Below are 19,495 nucleotides of genomic sequence, written 5' to 3' on the forward strand. Positions count from 1 at the left end.
TCCTGTGTGCTCACCACCCAACCCAGGGCTACTCCTTGCGAGCGTTTGATGTTGGTGAGTGTGTGTAACCCTTTGTGTCCCCCGACGGGGAGGAAGGTGTTAAGGTTCCCGTGTGGCCTGGCCTGGTGGAGGCGGGAGGGATGGAGACCGAGCAGCATATCCTGCAGGCCCGCTTCTTCCCTGAGCAAAGGTCGCCATTTTATGGTTAATTTATAATAGGGGAAATAAGATAAGCGCGAGTGCGCGCGAAGGGCACGATTAGGAAAGAGTTCCACTCGCTCCGCTGCTGAGGCGCTGCTGCGTATTTTTCCTGGTAGCCCCCTCTCTTCTCCTTTGTGTCGTGAAATGAATAGGGGTCACCACCATAGGACTTAACCGGGACGTGAAGGGGGTGGTGGTGTGTTCATTCGAGGTCAGTGAACTGGTAAACGTTCCAGAACCTTCTGAGCCAACCCCCACACAAGTGAACCCATAGTAAACATAACGGTTCTACTGAAGCCACTTGCATTCGCAAGTGTTATATCTCTCTCCTTTTATGTGGGCAATCCTTTAGGCCAATATCTGGCCAATATGTTATGCTATGATTTTCTGGTAAAGCACCAATATAATACTGGGTACCCTTCTAGGTACAGATGCAATCAGCGCCGTTGCCCTAGATAAAGGGCCACCTAGTAGACTGAAGGGCGTGTTGTCTCTTGTTTATATGGGGAAAGATAATGACGTTAGAGATACCTTCTTATCTCTAGGAGAGAGCCTACCTTCCCGCCCACCTGCAGTCACCGGGTCGGCCCGTACCATCGCTGCCTGGATCGGCCCACCCCCTCAGCATTATAAAAGGTTGGGAGGACTCCTGAACCCATCAGTGTTTTCTCTGCCTAGTCCCTGCTGTCCGTCTGGCTTTTTTTGGGTTGGGTCCCATATTTATTCTACGGTTGCCAAGATGTGCACGGGCAAGTGTTCCAAGTTCATCGGGATCTCCCTCTACCCCTTGGTCCTCATCAACATCATCTGCAACGTCTTGCTCTTGTTTCCCGACTGGAGCGCCGACTACATCCAGAATTCGGACACACAGATCACACCGCAAGCGCTCTATTTCGGCGGACTAATCGGCGGAGGACTATTGGTGAGAAAACCTATGTTTGGGGGTGGGCGTGGAGGGTGTGGTCGAGGCCTTTATGTTTGAGCAGATATCAAAGGGAGGTGTCGGCAGCAGGGACAAACGAGGGTCAAGGGTCTTCATCGCTCATGGTCTGACCAGAGAAGTCCACATTCTGGTTCCTCTGTCCCATTCAGAGGAAATACCCGCCCTGTTACTTTTAGGTTCGTGGGGACCTTACGTCTAGGAGGACGGGGGGATGGGATCCGAATCAGAGGGTGCAATCTCTTACCTCAAGATGCGGAAGCTGTCCTCTATTTTCATGGTCTGGTCAAGTTCTTCCTTGGCTCTAGAACAAGGTTTTGAAAGATCACGCCCTTGGGTTGTTTCTTTATCTTCTAGGAACTGACAAAGTCATGTCTGTGTAGTCATTTAATGTGTTCTGGATTCATTCTCTGTTGGGACGGGGGATGGAGGAGGGAGGTGACGTTGCAGGAGAGGAGTGGGCGCAGTTGCTTCGTCTTGGATTCTAGATGATGGACAGGTTGAAGGAAGATTTTCCTGAATATGGCAATCATGCTAAGCGAAGCCGGTCTCTGGGAGTCACTTGAAGTCGATCTAGGCTTTATTGTGACGACTATCGGTATGAGGTGTCTTTTCTCTCCCCAGTTCGGTGCTACCAGGGTCCTACCCTGATTCCAGATGACCTTTTCATAGACGAAGGTTCTAAGCCCCAAGGCGTCTTGGTGTTTTGGGTCTGGTGCTGGGACGCAGGATACCGCAGGCCAGGCATCTTCTCAGTTGGTTCCCATAGGGCAGAGATTATCCAAGTCCGGTCCTGGAGAAGACACCTCCCCTCACCAGTTTGCCAGGAGGACCAATGACTTTGTAAATAACTCCAGATTCGTTGTACTCAAATGGATTTTGTGGGGGTGTCCTGAAAACATGGAGTGGATTTATCTCTCGAGGACGATACGTGGCGACGGCAGCTCTAGGCCCAACGGTCCTGAAGGAAGTTCATGAAGCAGCCAGGGTTGGGGCGTTGGCTGGTCATGTTGTCCTCAGGCTGTATGTTGTCGCTGGGACGAAGGCGTCGAGTGACAGACGGGTCTTGAACCCTGTGGTGGAAACCTAGACCGCCTTCATCGCGCTGGAGCGACTCTTCGGGATAGGATTTTGTCTGGAGCCTTTAGTCATTTTTGTGGTTTGTTGAGGGAGTGAGGGGTTCGTCTAGCTGTACCTTGACGAATCAGATACACAATTCTTAGTGGTCGCGAATCCCACAACTCAAACACTAGTTAGAAGAAAGAAAAAAAACACTTTCTACTCGACTAGTCAGAGTGTGCTCTTTGCTGTTGTTATCTAGAGTCACAAGGTGGACAGATTGCGTTGCGCCTCTTCACTCTATTCTTAAAAAATCATCGGATTTCATATGCGCATCGGCCGAGTAATTCCGTGCTTTACTGCTTCATTTCAAAGGTAACTCGTAGCGCTGGGAGTATGCGTCACAAACGCGCCTCATCGCATCTCATACTGCCAGAGTGGCTCGGAAATACTGCCTGTCAAAGTGCACCAGTTTACCTCCCTCCGTCGTGTGCTCCTAACTTAGGCACAGCCATGTCTCCTAAAAGAAGGTCAGCCTCTCTCGTTCGCCACCCCCCACCCCCATTCAAACCTTGAACTGCGTCAGAGCCGTGTCTTATCCTGCGCTGCAGTAAATCTCGCAGTTGTGCTTTTAGAAGCACTTCCCAGACGAGCCGTCGCTGCCACCTGTGCTGCCTTCGTATTGCAGAGTGTCTTGCGTTCACAGGCGCCGAGTACATGGGGGCAGAGAGGGGCAGCTGTCCCACCGTCCTTGAACCACGGTGGCAGGAGTGTCCTTTTGCCCGCATGGAGGTTCTGAAAGTATTTGCAAGGGTGACCAAAAACCAAAACGAAGAACAAGCTCCCTTTCAGTGGCAGACTCTTCAAAGGGCTTCTGGCTCCCCTCAGGCTGGCGGGAGCGTTATCAGGCATCTTGCAAAAAGTGGGAAGACGGCCTCCTCAATGTGCCCCCTGAGCTTGGTACCGAGGGGTGGGCACAGGGCCAGACTGTGTGGCTGGCGGGCGGACTAGGGGACCCTAAAGCAGTGTGCTACAAAAACAGCTCAGCGGGTTAGGTGGCTGTTGCTCATTTGTATATGTTTACTGCTTTGCTCAGTCAGACATACCTTCCATCGAATGCGCTGCTCCTCAAGGTTCTGCACGTTCACCACTTCCGTTTGATATCTCTCTTCAGAGAGACCTTGGAGAGTAACCAATCATCTTGATTTGTAAAGCGCCTACGAGCCCAGAAGGCATCTAAGCGTTGAAGACAAGTGATTGATGTCATCAGAGTGATTCATTAAGAGAAAAGGAATGTTTTGATCCTTCCTATAAAAAGACCATGGGCCTCATTATGAGTTTGGCGGTGTGGACAAAAACAGTGGTGATGCAGTGGTAAAGGAATTACTGCTGCATTACTGCACAGCCGAAGTATGGGTTTGGAGATGAGTTGGAGGAAAAACCTCTAGCAAAATGCTGAAGGTAATTCCACCACCTTACTGCAAAAAAACTATTTTCGCAGAATTACCACCGCTGGTAATTCCACTGAAAAACCCATGGAGTCCTCTGGACTCCATAAATGGGGACTAACAACGCCATACTGCCACTTGTAATCTGAAGGTAACTCCCGGGCCGAGTTGCGGTAATGGTAAATCCATGTGATGGTATTTCAGCAGATTTACTGCTGAGATGCCACTAAACTTAATACGGCCCAAAAGGTGCTATTGTTACTAAGTTCTTTTTGTAATAAATTCCAGAGATTAAATGGAAGCACCTAGAGGGATCTACCAAGCACTCTTTCCCGTTTGAAGCGAATGGTACAAAGGATGCCCTTACCCTAGGATCCAAGAGATGTGGGCAGGCAGTTCCTTGTAAACAATTGTTAACGCTTTCAAGTTTAGCCTGGCTGAGCCTGAAAGCCAGTGCAGTTTACGCAGCATGGGGGTAACGTGTGCTCTTTTTTTGTGGTGCGCGTAACTATTCTGGCGGCCCTAATTTGCAGAATTTGCAATCGATCCAAAGCTTATTTTGTGGATCCCAATAATAGCACATTTGCATAATCCAGTTGGGAGCCAATCATTGCTTTGCTATAGTAGCAGTATGGCCCTCAGTCAGAAAAGGTCTGATCTGTTGAGGATCATCCAGTGGTAGGTAGTGCTACTGAGCACTTTGTTGACATGGTTTGTCACGGCTAAAGATGAGCGAAAGTAGATTCCAAAATGATGGACCAGCTTTTGAAGTTTGAGATTGACATTATTGTGAGTAACTGCTTCAAATTGATCCTTACCTCTGGACTTTGTGGAGCCAACCCGTGCTATGATACACTCTGTTTTAGGAGACTTACAGCTGAGCCGCTTCAAGTCCATCTGATGTTGCTAAAGGTTTAAAGTCATACTTCTAATCCCTCTGTATATGAAATATTAGTTGGGTGTCGTTGGCATAGTTCTGAAACACGATGTTTTGGGGTACCAACCAATTGTGCAAGAGTCTGGGAGGAACATTAAACAATATGCCCCCCTGTGGAACTCCGTATTCAATATTGGCAGATATATTTGTCACTTTTAACATATGCTATTCGACATCTCAAGAATGAGGACAGCCTCTTGACAGCACAATCGGAGAGACCAGCCCCCTCATGCATTCTATTTAGAACAATTGTGTGGTGTAAAATGTCGAACGCTGCCGATAGGTCAAACAGAATGAGCAGGCCAAGAGAACCCTGCTACACAAACTCTCTAGAGGGTCACCCCTAACGTTAGTCCGTAGAAAGGACACCTGCTCAAAAAAGGGGATATAATATATCAAAGAACAGAGTAGGATGCCCTGTCCTCGTGCTCCTCAAAGGGACACATAAGTCTGCACAATTACTTGTAATTGGTTATTTATAACGCACTTAATATCCAGAGGTTTCTAAGCGCGGACCCGAACCTGTGTTGCTCCTTGTCATCGTGCTTCCCAGGCGAGCACGTTGCCCCTGAGCTATCCTCCCGAGACATATTGGAAAGTAAATACAGTGGCAGTCTCTTTTTTTACCAAAAATGATTTGTTTGTGTTAGTTTTACAAATCTCTCAATAAACATTTAAAAACAAAGTCATATCTTTAGACAATTTATTACTATTAATACACATTAAAAATACACAGACGAACAGTACAATTCTGGACAAGTCACCTCTGTGCAAGCTGGGGTTCGCACTCCGCCCTGCACTCCTACCATCCCCAAATCGCCAAACACATCCTATCCTGACAGCAGACCTCCTTTCCAGCACACAAAGCCATAAGATGCACAAGTACCTGGGGGGGGGTCGGCCCCCACGAGCCCTCAAGTTACCACATGCCTTGCATGAGTAAGTCACCCAATCCTGCTTTGTATTCTTTGCATTCTGATACAGGAAGTTTCACTTCTCCAAGTTTAAATGCTGGACTACGATTCCCAGAGTACTCAGAAATGAATGGTACTGGACACCCTACTCATCCACGGGAAGTATAGCACCAGGGAACGCGCTCAGGGAAAACGCAGGTAGACGGCGTCCAATAACCAATTCCTATAACAGCGCCTCGATGCCTGCAGGCTGTGTGAGCGCTTTAAAAATGCAAATGAAACATAAAACATTTAGCCACAAGACTACACAATCTCTTACTGTGAAAGAGTAAAATGGCCCATATTGACATTCTATGATACATGACCCAAGGTTGCAGTTTTTAGATATAATAGGTGTGCATTCTTTATACGTAGCCAGCGATATAACAGCAAAATCTATTCTCTTGGCAAATGCCAATGTGCCCTGTGCCACTTTCTTTAACTGGGAAAGACAAGTCGAATTGAATCGCCACATTTCATTTCAGGATATGTGTGCTCCGTGTGACGTCCCCATCGGATTGCGTGCGTCAGTCACCTTCCCCCATTTTGTTTAGGACTCGAGCCCTGCATCGCACTGAAGAAAATACAATTATTATTATTACAGTATTCATTAAGCGTGGACTTAGCTTCGGGAAGCAACAGAGCACTTTACAATCATAGGAGGAAGAACACAGTGAGGGAAACAGAGAAAAAGGAGCGGGAGCTAACAGGGGAGGGTGTGTAATTGGCAGCATCGGGGGAAGACAGCAGGGAGCAGATCAGAGTGTAAGGTAGGGTGGGGAGTGCAGGGTGTTTGGACTTAGGTGTTACAATGTTATGTTCTGGTGAATTAGTGACTATCAGTGCTTAAAGTGGGCCGGGGCCTGCCGGGGCTCCCCATCCCACACAACATTGGCGGGATGCATTATCCCGCCGCGGCCACAGCCGCGACGGGAGATGCGCCCGCCAGTTTAATTTCAGGCGAGCTGACAGAAGTGCGCACAGCGTTGCTGAGGCTGGCTGGCACTTCTGTAAGTCACTGTAACTTCCCTGATGACCCCTCATCTGAGGGGTCATCAGGGTAGTTACAGTTCCTTTGTTTGCCCTCGCCAGGTCACTGACCCTCAGCGGACCTGCGGGCTCCATGATCTAATATGCAGATTAGATCACGGAGCCCGCGGGTTCACAGAGGGTGAAAGGCGCCTCGGGCTCAGGGATCTATCTGCTCAGAGCAGAGATCACTGAGCCAAAGCGCCTTTCTCCATCGGCAAAGCTTTATAAAAGATGCCTTGAATTGTATACGTTTCAAGCCATCTTTTATAAACGTAGAAATATTTCTATGTTTATAAAAGACCGCTTGAAACGTGCATAATTCAAGGCATCTTTTATAAAGCTTTGTCGATGGACAAAGCCACCTCGGGTTTTGTCCGTCCTCAACGCTTTATAAAAGATGCCTTGAATTGTTTACGTTTCAAGCCGTCTTTTATAAACATAGAAATATGTTATAAATGTCTATGCTTATAAAAGGTGGCTTGAAAAGTGCACAAACCATAGTAAGGTAAGCACACAAGTGTTTGTAAATTACTATGGTTTGTGCACTTTTCAAGCCACCTTTTTATAAACCTAGAAATACGTAACATTGGTATGTTTATAAGGCTTGAAAGGTACACAAACCATAGTAGTGCGCATACAAATATATAAATGCTCACATACATTTATATATTTGTTTGCGCACCTTACAATGATTTATGCACGTTTTAGGCCACACCCACAATGGAAGCCACGCACCCAAACGAGGGTCCCCCCTCAATTTCTTACCCCACTTAAAGCACTGGTGACCATAGATGCCAAAATGATGAACGAAGTTATTACAATGTTGCAAACTGTCTGTAAATGCCCTTGCAATAACGCTGCTCCCTCGTGCCTCCTTTGGGTGTGGCACTGCTGTGAGAGTTCAGAGGTTGAAAGGGCTTCACTGACCTGCCTCTCAAAGTTAAATCGACACAAAGCAGACACCGACCTTTCTGTCTGTAGGAAATGCCAGCTTCACCATGCAGATTATGGTTTACACTGTAGGTGGTCTGAATGCAATCACGCAGAATGTATGTTTTGCAAAACAATATGGTTCGACGTCTTTGCCTTGGGCAGACAAGTGGGGCTCATGGCTCGTGCCCATTTGAAAACCCATTAGGATATGTCTCGTCCTACCTGTACTGTCCCTCCTGGTGGGTGGCAGTCACACATGCACACAATGATGAAGCCCACACGGGTATACACTCTGGCATCAACTGCTGTTTATTCCTGCACACTCCTCTCTCATCATCTGTGGTTACATGACCATGGGTGGCCCACATGTCCCCCACATCACATGCTGTCCGTGATGTGACACCAACCCCACGAAAATAACAATGCCCTACCCCATTTCTTCAATCCATCTCCTCGGTCATTTTATGGCCCGGCATGGTGGCCTTCTGCTGGTGGGTGTTCACTCTGGTCAATCTTCCTCAGTGTCACTCATCACCCTCGATTCCTCCTGAGGCTCATCCTTCACTCTCCGGAAGAAGGAGGCGTTTTGCGTCACTCGTTTGTCTGTACGTATTGCAGTGATCATGGATCCATTTCTGTTTATTATAACTAGTGGTCGTGGGTCATAGGGTGGCATGTTGCTGTGCATGACTGTGTGTTTCACAATGATGGTGATGCCTAGCTGAAATTGGGAAGCATGCATTCTGGTGGCATACTCTTTTATTTTTTCTTTTGCTTCCTCGTCTTTCGTTCTGACCTCTTGATTGTGCTTGCCCGTTCTTGGGGTTGTGTCATTGGGAAGCCAGGTATGTACTGAGTGGCAAAACATCAGTTCCACTGGGCACGCTCCCGTGGAGCTGTGTGGCGCGTTGCGGTAGTCTTGCAAGAGTCGGTAGATTGTCTGCTCCAGCGGCTTGTGGGTTGTTAGATGCCCTTACCACCCTCTTGATATTGCCCATAAAGCGTTCCACAGTGGCATTCGCCTGAGGCCACAGCGCGGATATTTTTCTGTTTTGTGCACAATCTTTGAAGTTGGAGCTTATAAAAGGAGATCAATTGTCAAATGTCAAATTTCGGGATACCATAGGCAGAGGCGAACTGGGAACCAAAAGAGGCCCTGGAAATAATGTTCAAAGTGGCCCATGTTACACATTTTGAGCAAGCCCACCCCTTTTCCTATGAGAAAATGCAGAAGGACACAGGTAACCCCACAAAAGAGGCCCAGGGTGCAGAAGCCTACCAGGAAATCTGCAGCAGTCCCTGTAGGCCAGTCCACCCCTGACTGTAGGATGAAAGGATTCTGACTAGTGCAGGCATCACAGCCAGGGCTGTAGTGAACTGCAGAATTTCAATTTCTGGTTACCTGGAGTGTTCATCCAGGGCAAATAGTATGTAGTCACCTGACCGAAGGGGCCAGAAGAAGTCAATGACCACTTCCTCCCAGACCTAATCACCTAGTGGTGCCATATGCAGCCGTTCAGGAACAGTGTGTGGCTGTAAGCTAAGGCATACATGACAAGATTTGAGAATGCTCCTGTTTATGCGTTCCATGCTGGGAACCATACACTTTTCCTCAGCTGTCTCTTGGTCGTTACGATCCCACAGTGCCCTTCATGTGCTACAACTGCTTGGTGTTGCAATGGTGCAGGCGACACCATCCTCTCTCCCTTAGATTAGATGTTATGAGGGATAGCGTGTCTTTGGCTCCCACAAGCGTCCTCCACAGTCTGATGTCAATGGCTGGGTTAGACAACGAAGACTGTTCTGCCGTCCACCATTTGCTATCTCGATGCAGGGCACAGCTAGCTCCAGTGTTGAGTTCTCCGACGTCTTCAGTTCAGTTATTCTACAATGATCATCGGTGGAATGGTGTGCTGCACTATGTAATTAATGTATCCTTCCGCCCGATCCTTGGTCGACTAGGGGTTGACTAAAGGATGTCTGGATAAAAGTACACTGTGTTGTCTTCCTTTCCCGGTTTGTGGAGGATTGAGCCGGTACTATTGTAGGCCTAAACCCCAACGGGCAATCCGGGGAGGCATTTGAGTTCTTGGCTTGCTATATATTGTAATGAGAGTCTGATGGTGAAGGGTTTGTCACAGAGGAATAAGTGGAAGTGCTTGCACGCCCATACGACGGCAAGGCTTTCTTTCTCCACCTGTAAATGTCGCTGTTCTGCTTTAGTCAGACTTTTGCTGGCGTATGACACAATTTTCCTTGCGGCATGGTCACTGCTGAAGTGTTGAGCAATGATGGTGCTACGTCCTATCAGGCTTGTCACCTCATTGAGTAGGTTGGGGCCAAAGTATGACACGCATACTGCTCCCGCTGTCTCTCTCCTGATCCTGTTGAAGGCTTCTTGATGTGTGGGCCCCCATGCAAACCTGTGGTCTTTCTTTGTCAGGGTCCACAGAGTGGCGATGGTAGAGGCAAAGCCAGGAATGGATCATGCACAATAGCTTGCTAGCCCTAGAAACGAGCAGACCTGGACCACATTTGAAGGGCGGGTGCTTGTCTGGGTCTGGTTCTATACCCTTTTCAGAAAATGTGTGGCAAAAGAACAACTTCAGCATTGATTTATTGAACATACACTTCTCTTTATTGAGTTTGAGATTGGCCTTGTCTAGTGCTTTGCAGACTCTGAACAAGGGGGCATCATGGAATTCTTGCGATCTTCCAGATATAAGGATGTTGTTGCTATAGTTGATGCAATGCTGTATGTGGCATATGACCTTCCTAATTTCCTCCTAATAAATCTCTGCCGCTGAAGATATGCCAAAGTTTAGTCTCTTATATCGGAATAGCCTAAGGTGAGTCGTGAATGTTGTAATGTACCCAGATTCTTCACTCAGCTCTACCTGGTGGTACCCTTTGTTAAAGTCGAGTCTGGAGAATACTCTGGCACAATTTAGCAGGTGCATCATGTCAGTGAGGCTTGGGGATTATGGTGTTCCCTTCATATAGCCTGGTTAGGGATGTGCATATCAACGCAGAGTCACATCTGTCCGTCAGGGCCCTTCTTAGGGACTGGAACAACCAGTGAGACCCATGGGTGGGTCCGGCGGCTGGTTCGATGACATCAGCGTTGATTAGCGCCTGCAGTTCCCTTTCAACTTGGTGCCGGATGTTAAAGGGTATGGCCCCATAGAGTTGGGCAGTTGGTTTAACTGATGTATCAATGTGCAGCTGTATTTTGCAACCCTTATGTTTACCTATCCCTTTGAATAATGCTGAGAATGTTGCTTCGATCTTGGCCTCTGCCGAGATGTACTTGCTGGCCACGAGGCTGTAGAGGATATGTATGAGCCCCATTTGGATTTCCCACTGGAAACTGAGTACACACCCGCAGGTTGCTTCTGCATCTATGACATGGATGGTGATGTAGTCCCATTTGTCTTTGTGTCTGCAGGTTGTTGTGAATGCACCTATGCATGGCAGCAGTTGTTTGGCGCCGTAGGCATATATTTCAACCCAGACTTTCTTTAGGTGGGGCAGTCACACCGGCTTTCGGAACTCACTTTCTCGCATTACATTTACAGTTGCACCTGAGTCTATTGGGAACCTGTATGTTCTTCCTTGCACTGTGGTAGAGTTGGGTTGCGTTCTGCTGCTGTGGGGTTGCCCAGGGTGTACAGGTACCCCTTCCTTTTTGGTTTTGATTTCGACTGCAATTCTGATTCGCTTGTGGACGGGAAACCATGCGCAGGTGGTGTCCATGCCTCCAACCTTTCCGTTGTGCTGCTGGTGACCGCCTTGCCCTGATGCTGCACATCTGTCGGGTGTACTATTTTCTTTCTGGTTGTCTGTGTCTTTCGTCCCTTGATTGTCAGGCGGTCTGACTTGTACCTATGGGTCTTGTATTCCGCATGGCTCGACTGGGGTGTTTTTGGTGCGCAGCACAAAGACCTGGAGTGATCTTCGCCTCCGCACGCAGAGCATTCTTGACATATGGCCGAGCATGTGCCTTCTGCAGGAATTCATACCCACACTGAAAACATTTGCTTTTTTCAGGTTTATCGTCTTTCACTGAGGTTGTCTGAGTCACTATTGTGTGTAGGGATTCTACCTTGATGGTGGCTGCTGCTGCAATGTGGGGTTTAATCGTGGTGGATACTTGGAGCTCCAGGGCTGTAGTTGTGCTTGCCAGGGGTAGGATCTTGGCCAGGGTATGGGGTTTCTGTAGCAGCTTCTTCTTGGCACCATGGATTTGCAACATGTGATAACCTGTGATTTGATGGCTTCCTTGTTCGAATACAAGTGAAAGTCGCAGTGCTTTACTTTCACACTCAGCTGTGTCACAAATGTGTCCATGGTGGTGTGGAAAACGTGACGTTCGTAGTCTACATTTCTATGAATGGCAAAGTTTTCATTCAGAATGCGCTTTAGGTCTAGCTAGGTCTTCTCAATGTTCTCTGGTAGTTCAAAAATAACGTCTCTGGCTACTGGGACTGCTGTTAAGTTGAGCACCCCTGTCCCGCGTTTACCCTCCTGTGGTCCAAGAGCGTCCAATTATACGTCAAATTCTCTGATCCATTGGTACCATCTGGGGCCTAGGTTTGTAATATCTGTCATATCAAACGGGAAAAGCATGGGTATGGGGAAGGAGTACCTCACCTGCTGTACCACCCACCACACCAGGAGGTCTCTGCTACTGTTCGCAATTAGTCGCTGTAAAACTAAACCAGGAATACGTGTAGGCCCAACCAGAAGTTCAGCCCCCATAATTCAGGGCTGAATAGTGCATTTGCTAGGAGGTTGGGGTGAGAAAAGGCACCACTAGGTCAGATAGACCTCGCTGGCTCCCTCCACAAGACACCAAAAGATGAGCAGTTCCAAGCACATGGCGTCAGTGGAAGACTTCGCATAATGATATTTGGTTGAACTCCATAGTAGTCTTCTGAGGGGAGCCCGGCCATAGCCCTGCTTTAAAAGCAGTTTTTGGATACTGCTGGGGCTCCACCCCAGCCAGCCCAGGCCCACCTAAAGCCCTGTTTAGGTGGATTGCCCTAAATTACTCTGACCTATGGATAAGCTTTAATTTGTAAGATCACAACTCAATGGTGTGTGTTGCTCGCCTGATCATGCGATTCCTGTTGTTTGTAGTGCTCTTTGTCCATCATGCTTTGGGTATGTGTAATATCCTCCCGCCTCACTATAGCACCTTCCCTTCCTTGCCTACATTGTCTTTCCCGTGTCCACGTCACATGTTCTCCTATCCACCCGAACGCAGGTGCATGCGCAGGAGAAGTGACATGAGAAATTCACGCTGAGAGAAGAGAGCATGCAGGGCCCAGCACTGGGTGCCAGGGTTGGAAAGAACTCTTAGCTTCACCACATCAAAGACAGTTCGATGTGATGATGTTGCTCTGAAAAAGTTGCCAGGTAGGCGACTTTGTTTTCCTGACCCCTAAAATTCTTTCCCCCAATATTCTAGGTGTGTTATCATTTTACATTATTACCTCCAATCCTAAAATATTTGGGGAAAGTGCTTGTGTGGAGGGTGTATTTTTAGGGAAATGTCACCATCTGGCGGCCATTTTCATGGTGACATGATACGATCAAGATTCAAGACTTGTCTTGTGGTTGCTCACACTCTTTGGACTCCAACGTATCTCCCTTTTCGCGTTTGTATGTCCTTGTCTGTGAGTGCCTCTCCCACCCAGAGTATGTGTCTGTCTGCCCTCTCAGTGTCTGTCTATTCTGGTCTGTCTTTTGGATCCTAAACACGATCTACCTATCCTTAACTGTGCTAGACGGAGATAAAAGGATGCAAGTAGTACCGAGGATGGGACAGACAGATACAGTGGGGGACAGACAGAGTGACCCGGCGCTCAAGAGCATGGGTGGCACAAGAGGACAGACAGACACACGTGAGGAAAGTAGACACAGGAGGACAGAGACACAGAGGAGGAGAGACAGATATGGAGGAGGATAGACAAGCACAGAGCAGAGAATTCTGGGAAAGAGGAGGCCAGGCAGGCATAGAGCAGACAAAGGAAGAGGAGAACAGACAAATACACCAAGAGGAGTAGAGATACCGATTGAAGAGGGGGGCTGTTAGACATGTGGGAGAGCCGACTGAGACAGTGGATGGGGAGGTCCAGAGCAGGGCATACAGATATCTAGAAGGCCAGACAGACAGTCCTGGAGCAGGCTGGGGGGACACAGAGGAGGAGGCAAGGACAGATACTGAGGAGAATAGACTGACCTGGAGACGGAAGGACTCAACAGTGGCGACGTCACAACAGTCAGACAGAAGAGTACAAACATACAGCATGGAAGATAGACACGGATGAGAGCAGCCAGACACACGTGATGACAGTAGAGAGAGGAGTAACAGATCTGTAGCGGGGCAAACAGCAGGGACGTCATTTCACCGAAATGCCTGAGGTAGCGGAAGTGATGTCACATGACCCTTGATCTCTGATGACATCACATGAAGTGATGTCATTTGACCCTACCCCTAAATGACATCACAGGAAGCAATGCAACACGACCTTTCACCCCTTGACAAAACAGGAAGTGGCATCACATAGCATTGTTCCTGAGTACAATATGAAAAATATGGTTACGATATCACTGTAATGTGATATACGTTTCATACAAGAATGGATCACCATATTTATCGTTAATATCAGTGCGTTTAGGCCAAATTACTGTGAATGCAGGCAGACGTCCAAGGCCAAATGATAATGATGTGTTATTATATAGCACTTACAAACTTTATATAGAACAATTATGCACACAATATTTTCTTTTTTTTTTTATTGTGTTTAACTGTTGTTAGCAGTTTTTACAAAGAAAAGGAGAAGAAATCCTTTTTTCCAAGTGCATTTTCCAGATGCTTGTCCCAGAGGGCTAAGTGCTTTCAGGGGCTTTCTAGCCGATCGCAGATGGCATCCAGCTTCAAACTGTGTAGGAAGTTTACCACTGCCATTACTGGTCTTCGATTTATCCTGTTCATTAGGTATGACCACCAATAGTCCTCGTCCATTCTTGAAAAGTTTGAGTAGAAGTGACCTAAGTGAGTGTCTCTGTTACCCGTAGTCCCTGGGCATTGTAGGATCAGGTGTTTCAGGCTCTCCTTTGAGTTTTGGATCAGGCAGAAACGACAGGAGTCGGACGTTGATTTGCCTCGGGTTTTCAAGACCTCGTTTGTCTTTAAGATGTTCAATCTTGCTTTCAGAAAGGTCGCGCGGTATGTCTTGTTCGGGAACTTCAGTAGGTAACTGATGGGCTCATTTAGTTTTTGGGCAAAGGGTGGAAGATGGTCCACAGATTTGTAATTAGTTGCAGTCTGTTGGGTATTGCAACAGTCTGCTTCTTTTAGTTTTTTTGTCGTTTTTCCCGGGTTAGTGAGAAGCTCGTCCTCTGAGCTACCTATTGATTTTAGGAGGACTTGGTTTTTTTCTATCCAGGTTTTGATTGTTTTGTTTGATCCTTTCTCAATTTCTTCCTGGATCAATGTGTACATTTTCTCCACAGATGATCGCACTTCTCTGTAGAACATCAAACTGTTGATGGATATTATGCCTTGAAGTGAAGTGAGTCCGAGTTCTCTTCTTATCAAGGTTATTGGGGTCGAAGTGGGCAGTCGAAGGACTTTTTTCCAAAGTGAACCCTCTAGTTTCGGCCAAGTTTCGTCTGGAATGCCAAACATAGCTGCTGTGCCATATGTAAGCGCTGGTACCACTTTCATCCTGTAGAAGTTGGTGGCCGCCTTTACTGAAAAGCGGCCGAATTGTTTGTCCATGATGATCAATTGGTTTGATAGGGTTTTGGTTTTGTTTATCAACAGGTCTAGCATTGGTTGCTCGTTCCTTTTATTACTGAACATGGTGCCCAGGTATCTAAAGGCGTCCACCTCTTCAAGGCGGGTGTTGTTGAAGAACCATGCCTCTTTCCGTTTGGCCGCTTTTGTCAGTCGCATCACTTTAGTTTTCAATGCGTTGCTTTCCAGGTCGTTGATATGGAGGTATTCGTTCAAGTTATCCAGTTTTCGCTGGAGCCCTATCTTCGTTTGGTCGATTAGGATGATGTCGTCAGCGTAAAGTAGTCTGCTGACTTTTTCAGACCCTAGTGAGGGCGGGAAGGCTTTTACTTTTCTTTCGGCTTGTTGGTAGTCGCCGGTGTAGGTGTAGTAAAGTGCAGGTGCCAAAGGGCATCCCTGCTTTACTCCACAAGTTGTGTTGATTGCTGAAGACAGTAGCCCTGTCCCATTGTGTCTGACTCTCATTGATGTTTCCGAGTAGAGGTCTTGTATAGGATCCAACAAGGACAGGGGACAGTTCCAGTGTGCAAGTTTTGACCAAAGCTTCTCTCTGTTTACTTTGTCGAATGCTTTAGATAAATCGATAAAGGCCATGCACAGGGGCTGCGCCCCTTCCTGGACTCTGGCCTTCAAGATGTTGATGGTGAAAATGTTTGCCATGGTGTTCAGGTTTTTTTTAAGCCAGTTTGGAAATTATCCCACCCTTCCGATGAAGGCATCCAGGTTTTGAAACTGTCAAGTAGGAAGGATCCGAAAAGTTTGCCAATACAGTCAAGGAGTGCTATCGGGTGATAGTTGCTAGGATCGCTACGGTCTCCTGACTTGTAAATTGGCACGACATTAGCTGTCTTCCAGGACTTCGGAATGGATCTGGTTGCCGTGCATGATTCAAAGATTTCTGCTATCAAGATTGACCAGCTTTCTGGATTAGATTTTAAGTCCATGTTTGACACGCCGTCAGGACCGGGTGCTCGTGACGATTTGAGTTTCTTAATTTTGGCTTCGATGCAGGCTGGGTCAGGATCTATGTCCCACCAGTTGCTTCGGTGTTTCCCAGGTTCTGTCCCTTTGACCAATGGATCGAAGAGGGCAGAAAAGTGCCTGATCCAGGCTTCTTCTGGGACGCTTGCTGATAAGGCGTCCTCGCATGTTGAGCTTTTAGAATTAAACAGAGACCAGAATGCCTTCGTTTGCTTAGCAGCCAGTACTCACAGAATTTGCTCAGAATCGTCTTGGTATAGCTGGAGTTTGAAGCCTTTTAGCCAGTTCTTGTAGGCCTTAGCAACCGTCCTGGCTGTTTCTATGTTGGCGATTGAGGGAAACCTTTTGGCCTTTCTTTTGGCTCGTCTCATCTCCAGCCTTTTTTCTCTGAGGGTCGGGTTGTTGTGGTGATGAGTTTTCCATTTGTTTTGGTTACCAGTTTTCCTTATCTGGTATGGTTGAAGTAGAGGGCAGTAGTCCGTGAGGAGGCCTGCCTCTTTTGAGTTGAGCTGGGCTTTTGCTTGACAGTAGTTTGAAATTAATGTCTTGATGGTTGAGGCTTTCAACCTTAGGCGGGTGGTGTTTGCGTAGGTCTCCATATTGGTTGTTCTCAAGGCGCTCAAGGTCTCCTGGGCTCCGAGACTTGGTGCTGACCACGTCATTTTCAGGAGGTTGTGGTCGCTATTGCGTGTTCTGATGATCTCGAAGCCTTTGACTTGTGGCAAAAGGTTTCTAGACAGGTAGACGTGATCTAGGGTAGCGCGCCTTCCTGCTAGTTCCCAAGTCGGAATTACCGGGTAAGGGACTTTTCCCAAGAAGTGGGCGTTGTGAAGGTCGAAGGTATTCATCAGGTTAGCCCATTTCATTCCTCTTTCCAGGGAGTTTTCTGGCAATTGTAACGTGTTTGGTTTTGGTTGGAAGTTTCGTGTTCTTTCCTCCTGATCCTGACGTTTAAGTCACTGCAGATGATTATGCTGTCAACTAGGTCATTTGATAAGGCGTCCTTCAGGATGTTTTCAATTTTCGATAGGAAGGGCTCTGTTGCACTTTCTTTCGGGTTCCAATACAGATTTACTAGTAGGTACGTCGTTTTCTTCTGTTTATTTGCACCTTGTTGATTGCTACCTCGCTGGATCAGAGTTGCCAAAATATGCGGTTCCTCCTTTATGACTTTGATGAAGTGGAAGTTGGATCCAATTCTCAGTGCTGTCAGTAATCCCGCCCTGGTCTGCCTAAGGCTCCTCTTATGGCTGGTGAAAAGGTGATTGCGTAGCCCTCTATCGATGGTTTATTTTGGATCCATGTTTCTTGGAAACACTAGATGTCAGATGATCCCAAGTTAACGTCAGAGGAGTGCATCAGGTGCGTGAGCCTCGGGTATTCCAGGAACCCAAAGTTAGGTTGATGGTTGGTTCCGTGATCGGTGGGTTGCCAGAGTGCTCCTTGTTTGTCTGGCTTTTGTTTAATTGCTAAGATCTGTGTTTTGTTGATAGGACTTTGGGCAACCAGGCCCAGCGGTTTCCGTCTTCCTTTGTGCTTCGTTGCTTCCTGTCCAGATTTAGCTTTTCGTTTCCTTTTGATGAAGTATCTTGTTCAATGATGATGTTCCAGTTTTTCTGAGGGCCAGGCGGCACTCTCTCCAATTCTAAGGAGCACGGGCAGTGGCCCTTGTTCTGTTTCCGCGTGATGGATCTAGTGTGGCGTCTGTTAGGTGGTGACGATGCCCGATCATTCCTATATGTGGGATCGTTGGTACCCTGGGCTTTCGTCTTTTTTTCTCGGGAGCGTCTCTCCAAGCATTTTGGTGAGTAGTCTTTGGGATTGTGGCCTTCAGTGCTTATGTAATCTGTGATGTCGTATCCTAAGGCTCTCAGTTTATTTTTTGTCTTGGTTAAGGCGGATTTAATGGTTTCGGACTGTATGTGTAAGTAGACACTGTCTACTTGCCTTTTGTCTCGAAATTCCGCAATTGTAAGGTCGTCTGTAGATAGGGTTTTTAGTGCTGGGACCAGGTGCAGGATTTTTAAGATGGTTTTCCTGTTAAGGATGAAAGAGGAGTCTTCTTTCCAGATGCTTTTCAGGGTGAAAGAGCGAGTCTTGGTCGTCCTGGCCGAGCGTCTTATGAATTCTCTTTTTGCTTGACGGACTTTGCTTTTTTCTCTAGGTGTAGTAGAATGCTTAGGCTTTCGAGGCCCTCTAGATTTTGACGTTCGTTGGTGGTTTGGTGCGAGCAAGGGTCTCGCTATATGATCTGGTTTTTGATGTCTTTTTGAGCTCCGGCTTCTGGACAAATATGAACACAATATCACCGAACCTGTGTTGGTACTCATTTATCAACCTCAGAAGGATGAAAGGCTGAGTTGGCCTAACCCAGATTCAAACCTTCAACCTGCCGATCACACACACATCGCTGCAGCAAGCGCTCAACCCACTGAGCTATCTTACCGGTTATAGCTATCTTATCGGCTATAGTAAAATGAGCAATTACATGTCTGAATGTTCTCAAAGTCAGGAAGCAAAATACACTCTGTAGTGGATACCATTAAACTGGTAACAGATGGAACAGCAGGCCAGCTCATGTGCTTTTCTGGTGCAAAGTTGCTACATGTCAATCCTGCATGAATCTACTTATCGGGCTTCAGAGGTTGGCCTCACACAGCATCCCGTGCACTGGGCACTCGTTACCTTATACATGCAAACAAACATCCTGAACAGCATGCCATGCAGATATAAAAGATAGACAGATTACAAGGCATTCATTGTGGCACAATGAAATCAAGGGCCACTTTATGTGCTTTGGTCAAACATTCCTACACTGCACATAAGATTTTAGGCACAAGGATTTCGTCAAGTGACCAAGGACACCGGGATGGAATGTCTGATGATCATAACAGAGACAACAGCAGAAAAAAACACGCTAGAACTGCAATTTGCAAAAAGAAAAATACATAGTCCGAAATTGATGCTTATTGTACTCTAAATGCTTTTTGGATGTTTTTTTCTGCATTGTGAATTTTAGGTGTTTAAGAACAGACTAAATCAGTGACTCACCCCCTGAATTTGTTATTCCTATTCCTTCTTCTTTATGGTCACGGTTCAAAGCGGTACACTTGTGCAATCCCCTGTTTTTTAAGAGGCCTGAACAAGAAAGCCAGCCACTCCAGCAACAAAGAACTGCATGGGGCTGGCCCCAGCCAAGGA

General features: G+C 47.2%; 1 protein-coding gene across 1 annotated transcript in view; it reads left to right on the top strand.

Annotated features, from left to right (window-relative positions):
- Window positions 1–270: 270 nt before the first annotated feature.
- LOC138567893 (transmembrane 4 L6 family member 5-like) overlaps window positions 271–19,495 on the top strand; it is a 70,346-nt gene continuing 51,121 nt past the window's right edge. Inside the window, exon 1 of the mRNA XM_069646393.1 lies at window positions 271–1,123. Coding sequence (XP_069502494.1) covers window positions 704–1,123 — 420 coding nt within the window. The 5' untranslated portion in view covers window positions 271–703. The remainder of the gene's footprint in view (window positions 1,124–19,495) is intronic.

The sequence above is a fragment of the Ambystoma mexicanum genome, chromosome 1p (genome assembly GCF_040938575.1).
Source record: "Ambystoma mexicanum isolate Mex_15411 chromosome 1p, UKY_AmexF1_1, whole genome shotgun sequence".
NCBI lineage: Eukaryota > Metazoa > Chordata > Amphibia > Caudata > Ambystomatidae > Ambystoma > Ambystoma mexicanum.